At 37.2% G+C, this 18327-nt stretch overlaps 2 protein-coding genes across 10 annotated transcripts in view; one reads left to right on the top strand and one right to left on the bottom strand.

Annotated features, from left to right (window-relative positions):
- Positions 1-5598: 5598 nt before the first annotated feature.
- Positions 5599-9489, top strand: LOC107680592 (protein shisa-3 homolog). Its single transcript, XM_016476530.1, has 2 exons — positions 5599-6281; positions 8090-9489. The coding sequence occupies exons 1-2, from the start codon at positions 6008-6010 to the stop codon at positions 8647-8649; spliced, it is 834 nt and encodes a 277-aa protein (XP_016332016.1). The 5' UTR covers positions 5599-6007; the 3' UTR covers positions 8650-9489.
- A 3493-nt stretch (positions 9490-12982) lies between these two features.
- Positions 12983-18327, bottom strand: part of LOC107680621 (probable phospholipid-transporting ATPase IA) — a 162157-nt gene continuing 156812 nt past the window's right edge. For 6 of the 9 annotated variants that reach the window (XM_016476588.1, XM_016476590.1, XM_016476587.1 and 3 more), the window contains 3 exons: positions 18197-18285; positions 16415-16507; positions 15362-16151 (listed from right to left, as the gene is read on the bottom strand). In XM_016476588.1, coding sequence (XP_016332074.1) covers positions 15839-16151; positions 16415-16507; positions 18197-18285 — 495 coding nt within the window. In that variant the 3' untranslated portion in view covers positions 15362-15838. Of the gene's footprint in view, positions 13511-14636; positions 14956-15361; positions 16152-16414; positions 16508-18196; positions 18286-18327 lie in introns of those variants that run through there. The other 3 variants (XM_016476593.1, XR_001633167.1, XM_016476592.1) reach the window with 3 other exon arrangements.

The following is an 18327-nucleotide window of genomic DNA, read 5'->3' as shown; positions in this document are numbered from 1 at the left end:
TAAATGTCACGGAATTTATTATACATTAATTAAAACTGCAGTCTGTAACTTTTTTGTGTAAAAATTATCCAAAATCAATTTTTGACCACGTACATAACCAGCCAGTGTTCAAAACTTTCACCTTACTTTAGCTCGATTCACAACGGTAAGCTTGTAATAAAGTTTTCTAATTTGAGTGGTACGGGTAGGTTTTCGTGGGAAATTCGAGCATGGCGCTGTGTCATTACGTCACGTCTGTAAACATAAAGAAGTTGTCCCGGTTAGTATGCTATACGTTACGTTACGCTACGCTACGTGAGGATGCTGCAGGTGACGGATCGTATATAGCCTTTTCTCACAGCAGCTGGAATAAATGGCGGATTGAATTTGAAAACAAAGTATAACAATAATTATAATTGGCACGGTTTGATGTGATATGAGCTAACCAATCGTTAGATTTAATCACCATTGATAGCGCAATTTATTGTAATGCTTTTTTCCTCAGTTGGTCAGAACAAATGTGGCAGACTTGTTATTTACTTGTTCAGATGACAATATCCAGTGAAAATTCTTATTTGGGTCATACTTCCAAGACGTAGGCTAAAATCTGTGATTCAGAAGTACAGTATCCACACCGGTGCGGTGACTAACAGCCACACATCAAAACATTAGATTCATCCACGCTGAGGAGCCGTGCCGATGCACAACCCACATAAAGATGATAATGCTGCAAATAACTGCAGTTGCAGGTTTCAAACAGAGATGGCGACAGAGGCAAAACTTACAGGCTGCAGTTTTAAATCGAATCAAAGTAGTAACTTAGATTAGATTTTCTCTGTATGAGGGGAGTGAATGAACAGCACTCTCTTCCATCCTCAACGAGACCCTTGAGCAAGACACCGAATCCCCAACTGCTCCCCAGGTGCCGCAGCAAAAATGGCTGCCCACTGCTCCGGGTGTGTTTTCACGGTGTGTGTGTGTTCACTGCTGTGTGTGTGCACTTTGGATGGGATAAATGCAGAGCACGGATTCCGAGTATGGGTCACCATACTTGGCCACATGTCACGTCACTTTTCAACTACGATCTGCTCCCTTTACTAAAATGTCACGGTTCCTAAACATGATAACAAATAATATAACTTAGATAAATAATAAACACATGTCAAAACGAAAACACAGATACTTACAAGACCAAGTAGGAATGTCCTTTATCGTTTGTTGTTTGCCCGCTGCTCTCCGACAGGTAAACTTACCCAGCGGGCACCTTGATGTCAAATATTGGTCAAGATTTGATCAAGATGCTGTATTGCATCATATTAAATTCAGCTTCGATGGCAATTTCTTCAGGTGGTTAATTGGGTAAAAATAGGAAGTTATCCCACACTGAAATTGGTTTAATATATTTGTAGGCCAATATGTTTGACGTTCAGTTTACGTCAAATCAACGTCAAGTTTTAAACGTCCATTTGATGTCATATTGACATCACATTGACATCAATGAGTAGTATGTTGTTTAATTAGGATTTATGTAAATTTATGGTGTAATATGAATTTGTCGTTAGCTTGATTAAGTTTGAATAGAATTATTTTCTTAACTGAAGGCTCGAAACGCACCTTGGATTTGTGCACGGAGAGGCGTTGTATGTGGACTTGAAAACTTAAAAAAAAAAAAAAGAGAAAAAACCTTTTTGTATGTTGCTCAGGCTGAAATTGAAGGTAAACAGTGGTTTGATTATTACATTTATTAAATCTACCAAAAATACTGAATTTGTATTTTTTTTACATAAAAATATTAAAACAATTGAAAATGTATTAAAACTTCAGAAATATGCATTTTTTTATTTAATATTTTACATTTTATAGTAATTTTATTATTTTTTAAATAGACCTTTTTATAGGACAGATGTGAATAAAACAATAATCAGGTAAAATGCATATTTTCTGAACAATGGCTTCTGGCATTTGGAACATCGTTTTGACCGTCGTTGTTTAGAGTCGTTATTAAGCTAGTGCTCTCTCGTGTAAAAACAAAATTCAAAACACAACAGTGATCTCTACTAACGTTCACGTCTCGCGTTGCCAGTAGTCATGAACACAGCACTGATCTCTACTAACTCTCATGTCTTGCGTTGCCAGTAGTCATGTCTCAGTAGGGCTACAATTGCAATCTAGCGGTTGGGAATTGTAATTGCATTTTTATTTATAAATGAAAATATCAATAATATATATGTATAAATATAAATGCCGAATATCAATAATATCGTATAATGTGTATGAATGTAACATGTAACAGCTTGTGGGATGCATGACATCATATTATCAAATGCAAGTAAACTTTTGAAACTTTTAAATTAGCATTATTTTTGGCATAATAAATAATGGTATATTTAATAATGCTGCAAAATAATAAAATAAAATAATGCTAATTTAAATGTTTCAAAAGTTTACTTGCATTTGATAAGAAGCTGCATGGGCGAAAATGACATGTAAACAATTTTAAGGCTATTTTGGCTATGCTCATCGCTGGTCTGGTTACTGGTATAGGGCTATAGCCAAGCCGTTAAAATTAGACCACAGATTGCCTCGATTTCGCCAGGTGGGCTAAAAGCAGACTATACGTAGCCTGTCCAATTTAGAGCTAAATCGTGGCTACATATAGACCATGTCATGAAATGACACTTATATCTTTGTAGATATTATTGACACTGCGAACATGATAGGATATCAACCATCTCATGCGCTGCCTGGCCAAAAACTACAGTGAATCAGGTTTGACTATAAGTGGGCTACAGATAGCCGCTCTGACTACAAGCTAAACCGTGGCTACGCTCGGGCTACGTATTGAACATGTCAAAGAAATGAAACCAAACACCTTGTAAACGCTGTTGACTTTGCTTACATGATGGAATATCATACATCTCACAAGTTATTTTGCCAAAAAACGACATGTAACCAAATTCAAGGCTATTTGACGGTTGAAGGTTATTTTGATTAGAAGTGGGTTACACATAGCCGGACTATAGTTAACCGAGATGGTGAAATGACGGCTATTGCTTGCTGGGCAGTTTAACCGTTTGTAGCCTACTCAGCTGGTAGCATTTTCTTACAGCAAGTGTCAATGGCAATGTAGTTTTAAGGTGAGAACGTAGTTGTTTAAACTTCAAATTTGTGGTTTTATTTATAAAGACAGCGCCTATTTCAAAATTTGCTTCAAGGTTTTCAGAGATGTGAGCTCTAGGGCGTCAGCGGGCGTTCAGTGCTCACGAACCTGCCGAGAACAACCTTACCTCGGCCAGGTTTCATTTGTCTTTTTGTTTGTTTGTTTGTTAACAATAAAGACATACAGCAGCCGGTAAATTAGGCTGAGGTCACTTTAAGACATAATGCACAAGTCCAATATAAATATATAGTACATTTAATTCCTTTCTCAACTGTACATGTTCACTTGAGACATAACCGACTGTTTTTGAGGATAATTGCCAAAATGGGTATTTTGTAGCTATTTTCGCACCCCTACTTCAGTGATATTGCTCATATATACAAAAATTGCTCTTTATTTTTGTCTAAAACACAAGTCACTATATTAAATACTTTCACTTTTTTATAGCTTTGGTGCTGAATATTAGCATAACATCCGTTGAATCACAGCAGTGTTGAAAAGGGGAAATAATAAATACACTTTCAAAAGACGCTCTTTAAACCTAACTATGTGATGGTGTCACATACATAGACCTATCACACCTGCAAAACAATTTTTTAAAAATGATAATGACCATTTGAGCCCACAGAGGAGAAAAAAAGCATCTGCTGTGGAAGAACACTGGCTATTTATTTTCAAAAATGCTGACTCTTTTCAGATGTATTCATTAGTAATACAAATGAGCCTGTAAGCAGTCTTCACGCCAGGGTTGTACCAGCTTTACATAAAGCAATAATAGCCAGAAGAGGGCGACAACATGACACTAATTTAAAGGCAAAACCTCCTCACCCCTTTCCAAACGACTGAAATAATACGCCAAGGATAGCCTAATTCTGCGAATATAAATATAAATGAATTAACCGACCAAATGAAATGAACCACTTAAATTTTAAAGACTCCATGCTGTCAAAAAAGTTTGGTTTTAAGTAAACCAAAAGGAAACTGCTAAAAATAGCAATAAATAAAAAGAAAGAAACAGATCTTTCTATTAAAGACGTTGGACACAGAATACAACCAGGTCCAGATGAACTTCTGCTGTCCATCTTGCGTTCCCCGCGCAACAGGACGCAGACACCAGCTACATGAATGCGCACGTCAGGCCAGCCAACTGCGTGCGCGGCATTGAAACGGAGCGGGTGCGAGTCTAAAACAAACTCACTGGAGCTGAGCACTGCACACATTTGAGAAGTGGCTTCAGTGCAGACGCGCGCGTCTCTGTGCAGTCACGACTTCTTGGGGGAGAGCTGCAGGTCTTTGATAAAACGTATAGGTGATAGTTTGTTATTTTACATCCACATGGATATCAAAAGCATTCGATGAGTAGTTTACAGCGAGACTAAAATGACAGTAAACAGTGGGAGTGGATGAAATGCGCATAAAATCATGGAATTTCTGGAAGTGATGTTTTAAAACAATCCAAGACCGGCGCTGGATGACTCTTAATTTTGGATTTGATCAACAATCCCTGGATTTAACTCCAGTGACATTAAAATTTTATGAGCTGATGGAGTATTTTCATAAATCAATTCAAGTTCGTTTACCGCTCGCTTAACCCAAAAACGCTCTGTTTGAGAGGAACTGAATTAAAGCGCATCTCGCCGGTATGGTGCGTCTGCTGAATTGCCTGGTCTTGGGGTATTTGACATGGAATCTGCGGATATCTGATGCTCGAGGAGAGTACTGTCACGGCTGGCTAGACAGCAGTGGAAATTACCACGAGGGCTTTCAGTGTCCGGAGGACGGTGTCACATACATAGACCTATCACACCTGCAAAACAATTTTTTAAAAATGATAATGACCATTTGAGCCCACAGAGGAGAAAAAAAGCATCTGCTGTGGAAGAACACTGGCTATTTATTTTCAAAAATGCTGACTCTTTTCAGATGTATTCATTAGTAATACAAATGAGCCTGTAAGCAGTCTTCACGCCAGGGTTGTACCAGCTTTACATAAAGCAATAATAGCCAGAAGAGGGCGACAACATGACACTAATTTAAAGGCAAAACCTCCTCACCCCTTTCCAAACGACTGAAATAATACGCCAAGGATAGCCTAATTCTGCGAATATAAATATAAATGAATTAACCGACCAAATGAAATGAACCACTTAAATTTTAAAGACTCCATGCTGTCAAAAAAGTTTGGTTTTAAGTAAACCAAAAGGAAACTGCTAAAAATAGCAATAAATAAAAAGAAAGAAACAGATCTTTCTATTAAAGACGTTGGACACAGAATACAACCAGGTCCAGATGAACTTCTGCTGTCCATCTTGCGTTCCCCGCGCAACAGGACGCAGACACCAGCTACATGAATGCGCACGTCAGGCCAGCCAACTGCGTGCGCGGCATTGAAACGGAGCGGGTGCGAGTCTAAAACAAACTCACTGGAGCTGAGCACTGCACACATTTGAGAAGTGGCTTCAGTGCAGACGCGCGCGTCTCTGTGCAGTCACGACTTCTTGGGGGAGAGCTGCAGGTCTTTGATAAAACGTATAGGTGATAGTTTGTTATTTTACATCCACATGGATATCAAAAGCATTCGATGAGTAGTTTACAGCGAGACTAAAATGACAGTAAACAGTGGGAGTGGATGAAATGCGCATAAAATCATGGAATTTCTGGAAGTGATGTTTTAAAACAATCCAAGACCGGCGCTGGATGACTCTTAATTTTGGATTTGATCAACAATCCCTGGATTTAACTCCAGTGACATTAAAATTTTATGAGCTGATGGAGTATTTTCATAAATCAATTCAAGTTCGTTTACCGCTCGCTTAACCCAAAAACGCTCTGTTTGAGAGGAACTGAATTAAAGCGCATCTCGCCGGTATGGTGCGTCTGCTGAATTGCCTGGTCTTGGGGTATTTGACATGGAATCTGCGGATATCTGATGCTCGAGGAGAGTACTGTCACGGCTGGCTAGACAGCAGTGGAAATTACCACGAGGGCTTTCAGTGTCCGGAGGACTTTGATACGGCGGACGCGACGGTGTGCTGCGGGAGCTGCTCGCTGCGCTACTGCTGCGCGGCCCCCGACGCGCGTCTCGACCAGGGGGCCTGCACAAACGACAGAGACGTGGAGAACAACACGCAATATGCTTCCCGTAAGACACAGATTAACTCATTAATAAAAATATCTTAGACAAAAGAAGCATTTGCGTTATGTAAAAACATTCATATATATATAAAAAATATGTAAAAGTAACAAACTTTTTATTAAAAAAAGATTCATTACATGTGTATGATTCAGAGAACTGACTGAACAAATATAGCCTACTATAAAGTTTATGTTCTAGAAAAAAATGTTACTCGCAAAGTAGTTTTATCCTCTTACTGTGAATTATTTTAAAGCGTTTGTAAAAGCGAGTAGGCCTACTAGATATAACACTGAATAGGCTGAATAAACTACATGACTAGTTTAGAACAGGAATAACAAATTAAGCCATAATGACATCTGGCTGAATTACTTGTAATAGTTTACTTGTTGCCAGCAAAATGATCATATTACAGATTGTCATAACAGGATTATGTGATATTTCAGGTCTTAGTCATGAAGTGTATTACACAAAGTTTTACTCCGATAAAATACAAACAGCAATAAAGGGATTTCAGTTCGCCAGCACCTGTTGTAATGTCTGACAGAGCAGAGCAGAGGTTAACCTGACACCCCTGCACAGTCACTGGAGAAAATGTTCTCATCATTAGAACTTGTTACAACATTTTGTCACTTCTACAAGTTGCCAGATTTTCTTGTTTCCTTCATCAGAAGTTAAGTGTAGTCAGTCTCATTTCATTTAATCATAATAAAGTAAATCTCAACAGTGTCATGTAATCTTAAAAGAGTAGCCTGTATGTTCACAAACATATAGTTTAATACTATAATAGCAGTTGATGTTTTACGAAGAAATCCTGATGATGCCAAAAAAGAAATGTACAGTAGGTCACCACTGTAAGTCTAATTACCTTCAAGCACAGACTAAATATTCTTAAATCAGAATATTTTTATACAGGATTCATTAATGGTTTTGATAATCTGTTTGACCTAATTATCATTATTCCTCATTCCACCTAGATCTCAGCTATATATAAGTATATAGGATAAGTTAAGTAGTTGCATTTATTGTGAAATCATTTGTTTATGTTGGTTACTAATAATCAAAACAGTTTCTTTGTCTTAATATAATTAAGCATTCAGTTTACACAGGATTCCAAACACATTTGAGTGTGTTTTTCAACCATAGCCTCAAGCAAACAGTGGCAATGTGTGTTCTGAGCATGTAAAACAAAGCTCTTGCCAATTTAAATATTGAAAAGATATTATTTTGAATTCATTACAATGTAAAATAAGCAGTAGAGGTTCAGATAAGGAAAAAAGTTCAAATGTATAGTAATTATTTGTGATGTTCTTTGTGCTTTTGAAATAACTATTCCCTATTAAATAACCCTTTAATTAACAATTACTGAAATAACAACTCTCACACATTATCAGTAAATAAAAAAGTTAAAATAATAATTTACAAGACTGTAATAAGATGATCTAAATATTAAGAACAGTTATTGTCATGAAATATGTTAAACCTACTTGTACACTATTAAAAATAAATGTTCTTTATTGGCGTCTATGCTTCCAGGAAGAACCATGGAAGATAGTTGATGTTAAACATCCATGGAAACCTTGCCATTACACAAAAGGTTCTTCAGTGAATAAAGGTTCTTTAGATTATTACAATGTTCTTTACTTAAAAAAAAGAAGATTATTTTAAGAACTGTTCACTTAAAGATTCTTTGGAGGACCAACATTTGTTCTTCTATGGCACAGCTTTTGGTCCTTTTATTAAAAAAAAAAAAAAAAAAAAGTAAACTGAGGAAGATTAGTTTCTCTAACCTCCCGTGCTGTTTCTCTCTTTCACAGAGCCCATCTACGTGCCCTTCCTGATGGTGGGCTCCATCTTCGTGGCGTTTGTAGTGGTGGGTTCTCTGGTGGCCGTGTACTGCTGCACTTGCCTGCGACCCAAGCAGCCCACACAGCAGCCCATCCGCTTCTCACTGCGCAGTCAGGGTGAAACCATTCCCATGATCCTCACCACAGCCCCTCCCAGCCTGCGCACGCCGTCACGCCAGTCCAGCTCGGCCACCACCAGCTCCAGCTCGGCGGGAGGAGGCAGCTCCGTCCGGCGCTTCTCCCTGGGCCGGGGTGACGGGCTGGGACAGTGCTCGCAGCAGCAGCAGCTCCTGATGGTCTCATCTTCCACGGCCTCCTCTCCTGTGTCCGTGGCTCCGGCGCAGCCACTTTTGCCTCCACCTCCTCCACCGCCCTACACCTCCCAGCAGGGCAGTAACTCTCTCCAGATACAGCTGCACCACCAGACCCTGCAAAGCTCCGGCTTCCTCCTGCCACAACAGTACTTCTTTCCCCTGCCGCAGGAACCGTTCTCCACAAACAAGGGCTTTGCCGACTTCAGCCAGAGCTGACCTGGGGTTCCCTGCTCAAAAGGAAACGGTCACCAAAGAATGTGTCGTTGTTGTAGACTCGTATTACAGGGGCTCCCGCACTAGTGTATCTTTCAGCAAGCTGGATTGGCACTTGTGAGACGGCAGCTGGAATTTAAGAGCCACGTGGGCTGCTAAAGCTGGTGAGATAGTGAACTATCAATCTGACAGACACTCAAGTGCTGGATACAACATGGAAGCCTAAATCTACAACTGATCGTATCTCATATGCACTTTCAATCTGCTTATTTGATGAAAGACGTCTAATTTTTTTTTTTAAAGTCCAGCTGGTCAGTGACACTCCACTGAACATTTAGCCTCTGTATTTGAGATAATTTGATATATAGATGGACAGAATATTACATGACAATCTCAATCCTATTTTAGGGGTCCTGCACTCAAATGGTGCCATGTATGAATGAGGGTTTTATAGAAATTATCTTATTTTTCCAATGGGTCAGAGATTGAAGGTTTAGTTCACAGATTGAGACAAAAACTGTTCATGTTTAAAACAGGCATTATTCTTGCTCATAGACTATGTCACATAAGGAACAGGTTAACATCATACGAATGTACAGCTACCTTTGGGAAAACCTCTGTTTTTAACGTTTGGAGAGCATTCATTCTTCAATTTTGTATAATTTGTAGCAATCTGAAAGCCATTATTGGCTTAGTTTCAGATTACATTAGCAACACAGTTTGTTGTATTTGATATGAGACATTTTGTAAATGATCAGGTGTATCTAAATGTACAGAGCAGCTGGAAGCACATCATGTGACGAGACGGCCGTCAAATAAGTATTACAGTCTCTAACCAACAGTGTTTTTGAGCTATATGAAATGGTTTTATCTTCCACTTATCTTAGTTGGTCTCATCACTCTTGAACGACAGTAATGCATCAGATATAATAAGAATGAAAGAACATTCAAGAAACTGTATGACATCAGGTTCCATTTTAGAACAGGCTGACTGAGAATATGTGACATTCCAGTTATCCTGTTACCCAAGAAGGGAAAGCTTGTTTTAACCTATGGACTAATTCTTTCTAGGGACACAGCCGTGGATACATTTACATCAAGTGTGGCCAACATAAATAAACGGCTGTTATTAAAATATGGAACAGATAACAACTCTATTAATGTCACTGACCAACAGAACAGTCAGAATGATAAATCTAAACTATAGGGGATGTCATCTATTTGACGTGTCTCCACCTTTTCCTGTTTAGATTGATATCGCATCCTGTTTAATGCCACACACGATGACCAGCTTCAACATCATTTGTATTTCCACAATGAAAGCAAAATTCTATACAATGCAACAATCACAGAAAATACTTGATGCTTAATATACATACACTACTGTTCAGTTTGTGGTAAAAACATTTTCTGAAAGAAATTAACACTTTTATTCAGTAAGGATGCTTTAAATTGCTCCAAAGTGATCAAGTGGTCAAGACATTTATAATGTTACAAAAAATTTTTTTAAATAAATGCTGTTTTTAAAAAAAAAAAACGTTCTATTATTTAAAGAATCCTGAAAAATGTATCATAGTTTTCACAAAAATATTAAGACAACAAATTGTTTCATAAGAATGATGTTTACGGCAGACTGGTTTGCATGAAATATTTCACAGCGGACACGGAAGATTTCACAATCTCCACAGAAACCAAGCGATAAAAAAAAAAGTTTTCAAAAGTTTGTTGAATACACTGGGTGCTGAGCCAGAGTTTGCTCATGATGAAACTCTATAAACAGATTTTGGTGGCTGTAAACAAGACTCAAGAATCATTTTAACACCCTAACTGCTCTTTAAAGAGGATTAGCAGTACACATATTCTGAAGAAGTGCATATTAGCAAGTGCTGTGCAGGTGGTGAAACACTAAAAGCCGTTTTAAAAGAAGACATGAAATCCAATGCATTAAGTGTTAACTGTCTTTTTAAGTCATAAACATTTTAGTGGCCAGAAACAGAGATTTATACATGCAGGGAAGGTTTTGCTAAAGTATAATTGAATGCTTGTGTAACAAAACAAAAGCTAGAAATGCATTAGTCTAGACAGGAAATAAGCTCTTGGAAATTTATGGTATGGAAACAAAACCGATTATTGCCAAATCATGATTCTGTGTTCACTGAAAGCCCAATGGAGAGTCTCCACACAATACAAACGATCAGTGATTCTCCTGATGCCTGCTACAATACTGTTCTAACACTACTAGTGTATATCTTGGACAACCTTGAGGTTTCATCAGGAGGATATAATTAACAGAATGCAACAAAAAATGAGAGAAATCACCAAAGAAGAGCTTCAGTTGGAAAGTTTATTTCAGTAGTCTTTCATGGCAGTTAAGACAAAACACTTAAAAGTTCGCAGTTCCAACATGCTAAACAATCATTTAACAAAAAGATCCGAAAGAAAAAAATAAAACACCCAATAGAGAATTTGAAACCATTTAAAAGTGCATTTTCATTCTTTAAAGTGACCAACACTAGAGGGAGATTCAGCGTACAATTAACATTTAGGCTAAACCAAGAACCACTTTTCCATTAATGCAATCAGTCACTTTGACAGATGGGGTTTTAGAAAGCAACAGTCCAAGCCTTTAACCAACATCCCTTCATATTTCCAGCGTTCGAGTCGAATGACGGCCCACAACGTCAACGATCGGTCAAAAGCACAGCTTAAGGAACGAAATGCACAGTAGCTACAAATGTATTCTTTCCACGTTAAATAAAACACGTTTCAGCTGGAAGAAGAAGAGTTACAGTGAGATCCGAAACTAAAATGAAGAACATGTACGGTACATATCCATCCAGATAAATAACACTGCAACTGATATGAACTAGATAAGAGAATATTCATCACATAAAAGTTAAGAGTGCATTGTGCAACATCTCTGGTCAAGCTTTAGCAGAGCTTCATACAAACCGAGACATACAGACACATGTGACACACACACACTTACACCTGCACACACCTGCTGATGTACAGGGCCATGCATCGGCATATAGCTCACCGTTAGTATACCTGGAGTCGTGCAGACGAACGAAACGAGCAGCGGCACACAACCGGACAACACAGAGGACGTCACACACGCATCCTCATTCGAGTCTCTCAGGCTGCTTTAATATAGTTAAACAGACATGCATACCGACGGGATCACGAACACTCACGCAGTCACGCACGCATCCGAAATGTAGCTCACATGCACATGCAGACGACACACACTGCGCAGATGCACTATACAAAACGTGCTCTCCCACAGGGAGAAGAAAACCAACGCACAAACTCCATCAAATAAAGAAGCGTTAATAAGACAGTTGTAGTCACTTAAGCTTCTGAAGGGGAACCACAAAAAAGAGGGACGACATTTTCATTACAATGCAGATCAGTCCAAAAAGTCACACTTAGACCAATATAAAAATACAAATTCACTAAATAACTATAGAGACAAAGTTGTATCGATACTGTGTGGGTCTGGCAAAAATCCTCCGTTCCTCCCCTATGCTAATGGCACTTATGTTTGAGAAATTGACACTCTGTTCCAAGTCAAATAAACATCATGGTGAACGTCTGATCGTCTAAAAGAGTTTCGCACGAGCCCCTTACGATGAGCCGAACGCATAAACAGGGCCGAGGTTCAATGTGTGGCTTAAAAAGCTCTCATTTTGCCCGTGTAGCAGCCTGATACATCATTATTTTGGTCTAATGTGTAAGCGTGCGGTAACGCTGCCTAGCTAGAGACTCTGAAATACTATCTCACTGGGGAAAAAATTCCTGTTAGGCACCTTTGTGATCATTGCAGCCGTGTAAGACGTGGAATGCAGAAACGTGTTCAAAAAAGCTGTTGAAATGTTGCCAAATTGTTAAAAAAAAAAAAGGTAGATACATGCAAGCTAACATCTGAAGAACCAGGCACGATAAACTGACTGATCAAAACTAAATCAAAAAACAAAACTTAAAACTAAATACAAAACGAAAACTAAACAAAAGTTAAAATACAACAAACTAAATACAAAACTAAAAACATACCAAGTAATGGCTGAAGGCAACAACAAATATAAGGCTTTGATAGCTTAGAATTTAACATGAACAATAATAAAATAAAAATCAAGGGTAAAGTTGTCAAATAGATGCAGAAAGCATCTGAGGCGTGTAAAAACACTTAATTATAATTTCTAAATATTGTTTTTAAAATAGGGACTGCATTTCTAATATTCTTGGGAACTTCATTTCTAGTTATCTGGCATGCGTCCTGTTTTCTGATGCAAATAAAATACATATGTGATATAAAAACAAAAGGGAGTGCTTCATGTGCCATTAATGATTAGGAAGTCACAGTCAAAGACCATTACCACAAATGTTTCTCAACACCTTTATCACCACCCTCATCAACAGCACATATTTGGCTGTAACACTCATAGCCGAAGGAATGGCGGAGGAAAGAGGGGAGCCAATTCTTTTTGCTGTTCTCCTCTGTTTGACAGACCAGAAACCATGCTGACCGCAGGCTGGGCAAAAATATACTAGCACAGTGCTCGTGTCTGCTGTTGGAACATACAACTACAACACAGCAGAACTTGATTTTTTTCCCTCTCTCTCGTACTGCTTCATTTTTCGTATCCATTGTTGCCCCGGGTGCCCTAGGCTGGCCAAAGTTAAACTGACAGGCTTCAGCTCTCTGTCAGCCTTTAAAAAGTTGAGTGACCGCTGAGAGGGGGCGGGGCCCAGCGAGCCAGATCTCACCACTCACTGGTCCGTTGCTTGGTGGTGTCATAGGCTCTGATGACCTCAGACTGGGAGAGCACTCCGTTCTCATCCTGTGAGAATGCGTAGCCGTCTGTAAACAGGACCCAGAAACACGCATCAGATAAATACACTCAACTCAAAAACATACTGCTGGCAAACTTACAAGACAAGTGATACAAATTAAATCAGATAAAAACATGAACATGCAATGAGATGGGGAAAAAAATGCTAATTTAGCCTTTTCTTAACTCATCACCAGGGTGTACACTTTGAAAAATAAATAAAGATGATTTAAATCTGAAGGAAAATAATGTTTGCAAATATTACTAACAGTACCGAAAGTACCATTCTCATATTTTTGAGAAAAAATGCACAAGACAAATAAATAAAAATAATGTAAATCCTTTACATTTCTAAACAATATTATGTAAAATTACATTATGCATGCATTACGTAAATTATACTGTATATACCATTAATAGTATAATAATAAAAATAGACAATTATATTTTATTATAAATAAATATTTATGGTCATAAATAAATATATATTTGCTCAGCAAGAAAAAAATGTGGGAATATTGTCCGTAAACTCAAAAGAGGATTAAAGACTGTCTGGATTATTCTGTTGTTGGGAGTCTAATTGGGGGTTTAATAAGCCCTTACAATGACCTACATACACTAATGGGACCAAAATGTCTGAAAATATTTGTAGTGGTCCAAATTAAAAGAGGTCTTTTGTTTTGTCTGCAGAAAGACGCAGCAAAAAGACATCAGTATGCACAACATCCTGACTGCCTGCTTCCAGAAATAAACAAAAAAATTCAAATCGGTCTCAGAGGGGACCTTGAGAAACCGGCCATGGCAGTGTGGGTGGGCTGGCTGGGACGATCGGGGTAGTCAATAGTAATTATCTTGGCAGACTCTAAATGGAAGCTGGCAGGAAATAAGACACTGAGTGTTGTAATGTCAGATTATTGATTCTACCTGGAAAAATCAACTACTCTTTCTAAAAAAAAAAAAAGAAGAAGAAGAAATGTGGCTCATTACATCAAATATAGCTATTGAAGTCTACTAGAAAAAAAGGTCTTCTCCTTTGATTTGGACTCTAAGTCTATTCAAATTCTAGTTATTTTAATATTAAAGATCTCGCTCATACTGGCGCTATGGTCTCTACAGCACTGCACACTGGGATTGGCCCTTTGATCTACGACTCACCTTATGTCTCAACCGACTCGACCTCTACCTGCTGGCCTGAGGGGGCACATGCAAGAGGCCGAGGAGGGCAATGCATGGTGGGAACGACAGCGGGACATTGAAATGATTAAATATGACTCTGCCTGTCAATCAAAACACAGCAGCACAGCAGCACATGCACAGGTGGGGAATGGGAAGGACATGATGGACAATGCAGGTTTAATTATGGTGTTAATATGTATTGTGTTTGTAAGGCAACTGCATTAATATTTAGTGGTATGAGCTAAGGGGTAAGAATGCATATAACATCAGACTATCACTGAACGTCCCCCATCCTCACCTAAAAGCAAACACAAAAATAGAGCAAATAAAGAGAGGTAACGAACAGAAAATAAAAAGAAATGTAAATGTTAAACTATAAGGAAAAATGAAAAGACAATGGTTCTCAACTGGTTATGCTTCAAGAGCCAGATTTTTACAGCTTTTACAAACGTATAAAAGAAAAATGATGACAAAAGAAAAATTGTTAAAAAATATATCCAAAATATAATTATAAATAAAATATATTTTTTTCTAAACAAAAATTCAATGATTATTTAATAAAATACATTTAATAAATTATGTAAAAAAAAGAATGGTAATTTTAAATAGTTTATAATTTTTTAATGAATTTGTATAATTTTATAATTTATTTTTATAAATATTTTATATAAATAATATATATAAAATGGATTTTTCTGTCCTTACTTAGCTGCATTTTGCATTTGTTTTCAGCAACCTCAATCAGACCTGTAGCTCACCAGTTGAAAACCACTGAAAGGAAGCACATGAAAACTGGAAGTGTAGTATAACAGCATATCCAGGAAGGAAATGTTAGTAATTTGATAAGACTGTGTATGTGTGTGTGTGTGTGAACTCTGTGACTGTACATATTACGACCTCATGAATGAGCTTTAATAAGTCAATTTTGGACTGCGATATCCTCAACAAAATTCTCCTGATTTAATGCGGAAGGCCAAGTTATTCCCTGATAAAACATGAGATTTGAGTCGCCGTGCCCAAAAAACAGCTGCCTGAAAAGGAACCCTATGACCGGTGCCATCTCAGTCTAACTTGAGCTTTGTTAATGCAGCTGTTGCTTTCGAGTGATATTATGACTACATTAGTTACTATCTGCAGCTGTCAAGAACAACCATCCTCACCTAATTTTCATGGGTTTTGGTTCAGATTTGTACATCTGTGAGTGTCTGCAGTTGCACATCCATAAGCCCTTGCGTGTGAGAGTGAACCTGCATTTTGATGCTGCAGATGGGGATGGTAGGGTGTGTGTGCATCAGTGATTCTGCATGAGTCTGTCTGTGATGTCTGCACTGTGGAGAACATGTAGGTGTGTCTGCGTCTGTGTGCCTGTGAGTGGCGAAGCTCATGTGTGTCGCTGACGTACGGAGTAAATTCTGCTGCATGGAGTCGGACCGGTACAGACTGACGGTGCTCTTCTTAAAGACGTTCTTCAGGAGCTGGGCTCTCTCGGTCAAACTACAGGGAAGGACACAAAGAGGAACAGTACTGAGACACAGACAAAAATGGACGTCTCTTTTCTCTTCCTGCAGAAGAGCGATCAAATTAAAGACAAACTTCCTGCTGGACAGATGTGTCTCCAGTGAGAGGTTGAGGAGACAGAATGAGACCGGAGCCGGGAGAGCAGCCAGTAGGATCATTTACACTTGGAGGTGATCCCTGCTGATCCGCTGTTTTTGCTTGTTCTGTTTTATTATGAATTCACGAGCAACGGCCCTCACCTCTTCCCATGCACCACAGCTCCTGGGTCTTTCGACAGCGCCTCCAACTCCTGTACCTCATCAACCAGGGTCTTAAAGCACACCCTTTTCATACTGAAACACAGGGGGTAAAAAACAAACAAACAAACAAACAAAAAAGTAAAAAGTCAAAACTGTGACAAAGATGGAAAAAAAAGCCCTCAAGGTGGAAAAAATGCATATAAGAATGCATGTAATGTCAGACTATCACTGAACATCCCGTATTGTGCCAATACGTGCCACAAATGTTTGTTTAATAAAATGTGATAAATGCATACAAAAGCTGGATTTTTAGAAGTTACAGTTTACAGTAATAAGTGTTTGTTACACAAAAGTAAACAAAAAGACTTACAAATTATAAATATTTAAAATAATAATAATAAATATGTATTTTTCCAAAACAAAATTAAATATTTAATACAAAGTATTTAATATATTTGTTCTTTATTATGATTATTATAATTTTTAAGTAATAAATATTGTTTTATTATTAGAGTTTTCATTAAAAAATTATAAAAATATTTTCATTTATTCTGAAGTCTGTGCCCTAAAAGTAAAAAAACAAAAACAAACAAATATTATAATAAACAAATAAACAAATGTTTATTTAATAAAACGTGATAAATACATTTTTAATACAGCTGTAATAGCTGTTACAGCTTTTGTACAGTTACAGCTTACAGTAATAATTGTTTGTTAAACAAAAATAATTATATTTATAATAATAATAATAATAATAAAAAAAAATTATAATTATAATAATAATAATAAAAAAATATGTATTAAAAAAAGTTTAATGCAAAGTATTTCATATATTTGTTCTTTATTATGATTATTATAATTTATAATTAAACAATAATTATTATTGTTTGATTATTACAGTTTTTTGTATTAAAAATAATTATAAAACATGATTTTCATTATTTATGTATTTTTATAGTATTTGCCTTTGTTATTCACTTTATTTAAACAATTAATTTAAATTTTTTTGGTTTCAGGTTTCTTGTTCAAACATTTGCATAATGTCAAACTGACTTGAAAAGGTTATTCTTTGGCTTAACACAATGTTCATTTTGAAAGAACATGTCAAGTAGCAGGATAGGGAAATAATTTTTTTTAATAAAATGATATTTTATGATATTTCTTTTAGCAAGATGAGAATATAAGGAGATTTGTTAATGTTTAATGTTCTATTATGTTGCTATTTAAGTTTCTGTCACTTTGGTATCAAGCGTGTGCTTGGGTAATAATGACATGCTAAAAGGAATTTATGCTGATATAATTAAAAAAGCAACTATAATGGGAGAACTGGATGTAATCAGTACCATCTTCAAACTGCCAAAATCTAACATCATATGTGTAAAGAAAAGTTAGATTTAACTTGCTATGTTATTGTAACACTTTGACTGAACTTAATTTAATCATGGACAGTGGTTCCACATGATGGAAACATGTTATTTAATACTTACAATGAACTAAAGTGAACTGAGTAAACAACTAAAATTAGACATGTCCAAATAACTTGATTAGTTTGTATCCAAATAATTTGCTTAAATTGTGTGGAACCACTCTCCATGATTGAATCATGTCCAGCCAAAAAGTTATTTTTTGAGTGTAGCAAGCAATTTAAATTATATATCAATACTTTTAAACTATTTTTTATACTCTTTTTAAACAAACGGTATACATGACACAAACCTCTGGTGACCACAGAGAAAGATAAGGTCAAGGTTTAATGGCTGGTACTGAAAAATCTCAACTTACACTTTGTAGGCCACATCAAACACCAGAGAGGTGATGGGAATGAAGATCAGACCCATCCAGAAGACTCCTGAACTGAACATCATGTCCGCCTGGAAATCAGACACACACACACACACACACACGCACGCACG

The sequence above is a fragment of the Sinocyclocheilus anshuiensis genome, unplaced genomic scaffold (assembly GCF_001515605.1).
Source record: "Sinocyclocheilus anshuiensis isolate Anshui unplaced genomic scaffold, SAMN03320099.WGS_v1.1 scaffold328, whole genome shotgun sequence".
NCBI classification, from domain to species: Eukaryota; Metazoa; Chordata; class Actinopteri; order Cypriniformes; family Cyprinidae; genus Sinocyclocheilus; species Sinocyclocheilus anshuiensis.
This window is presented reverse-complemented; position numbering and strand designations above follow the sequence as displayed.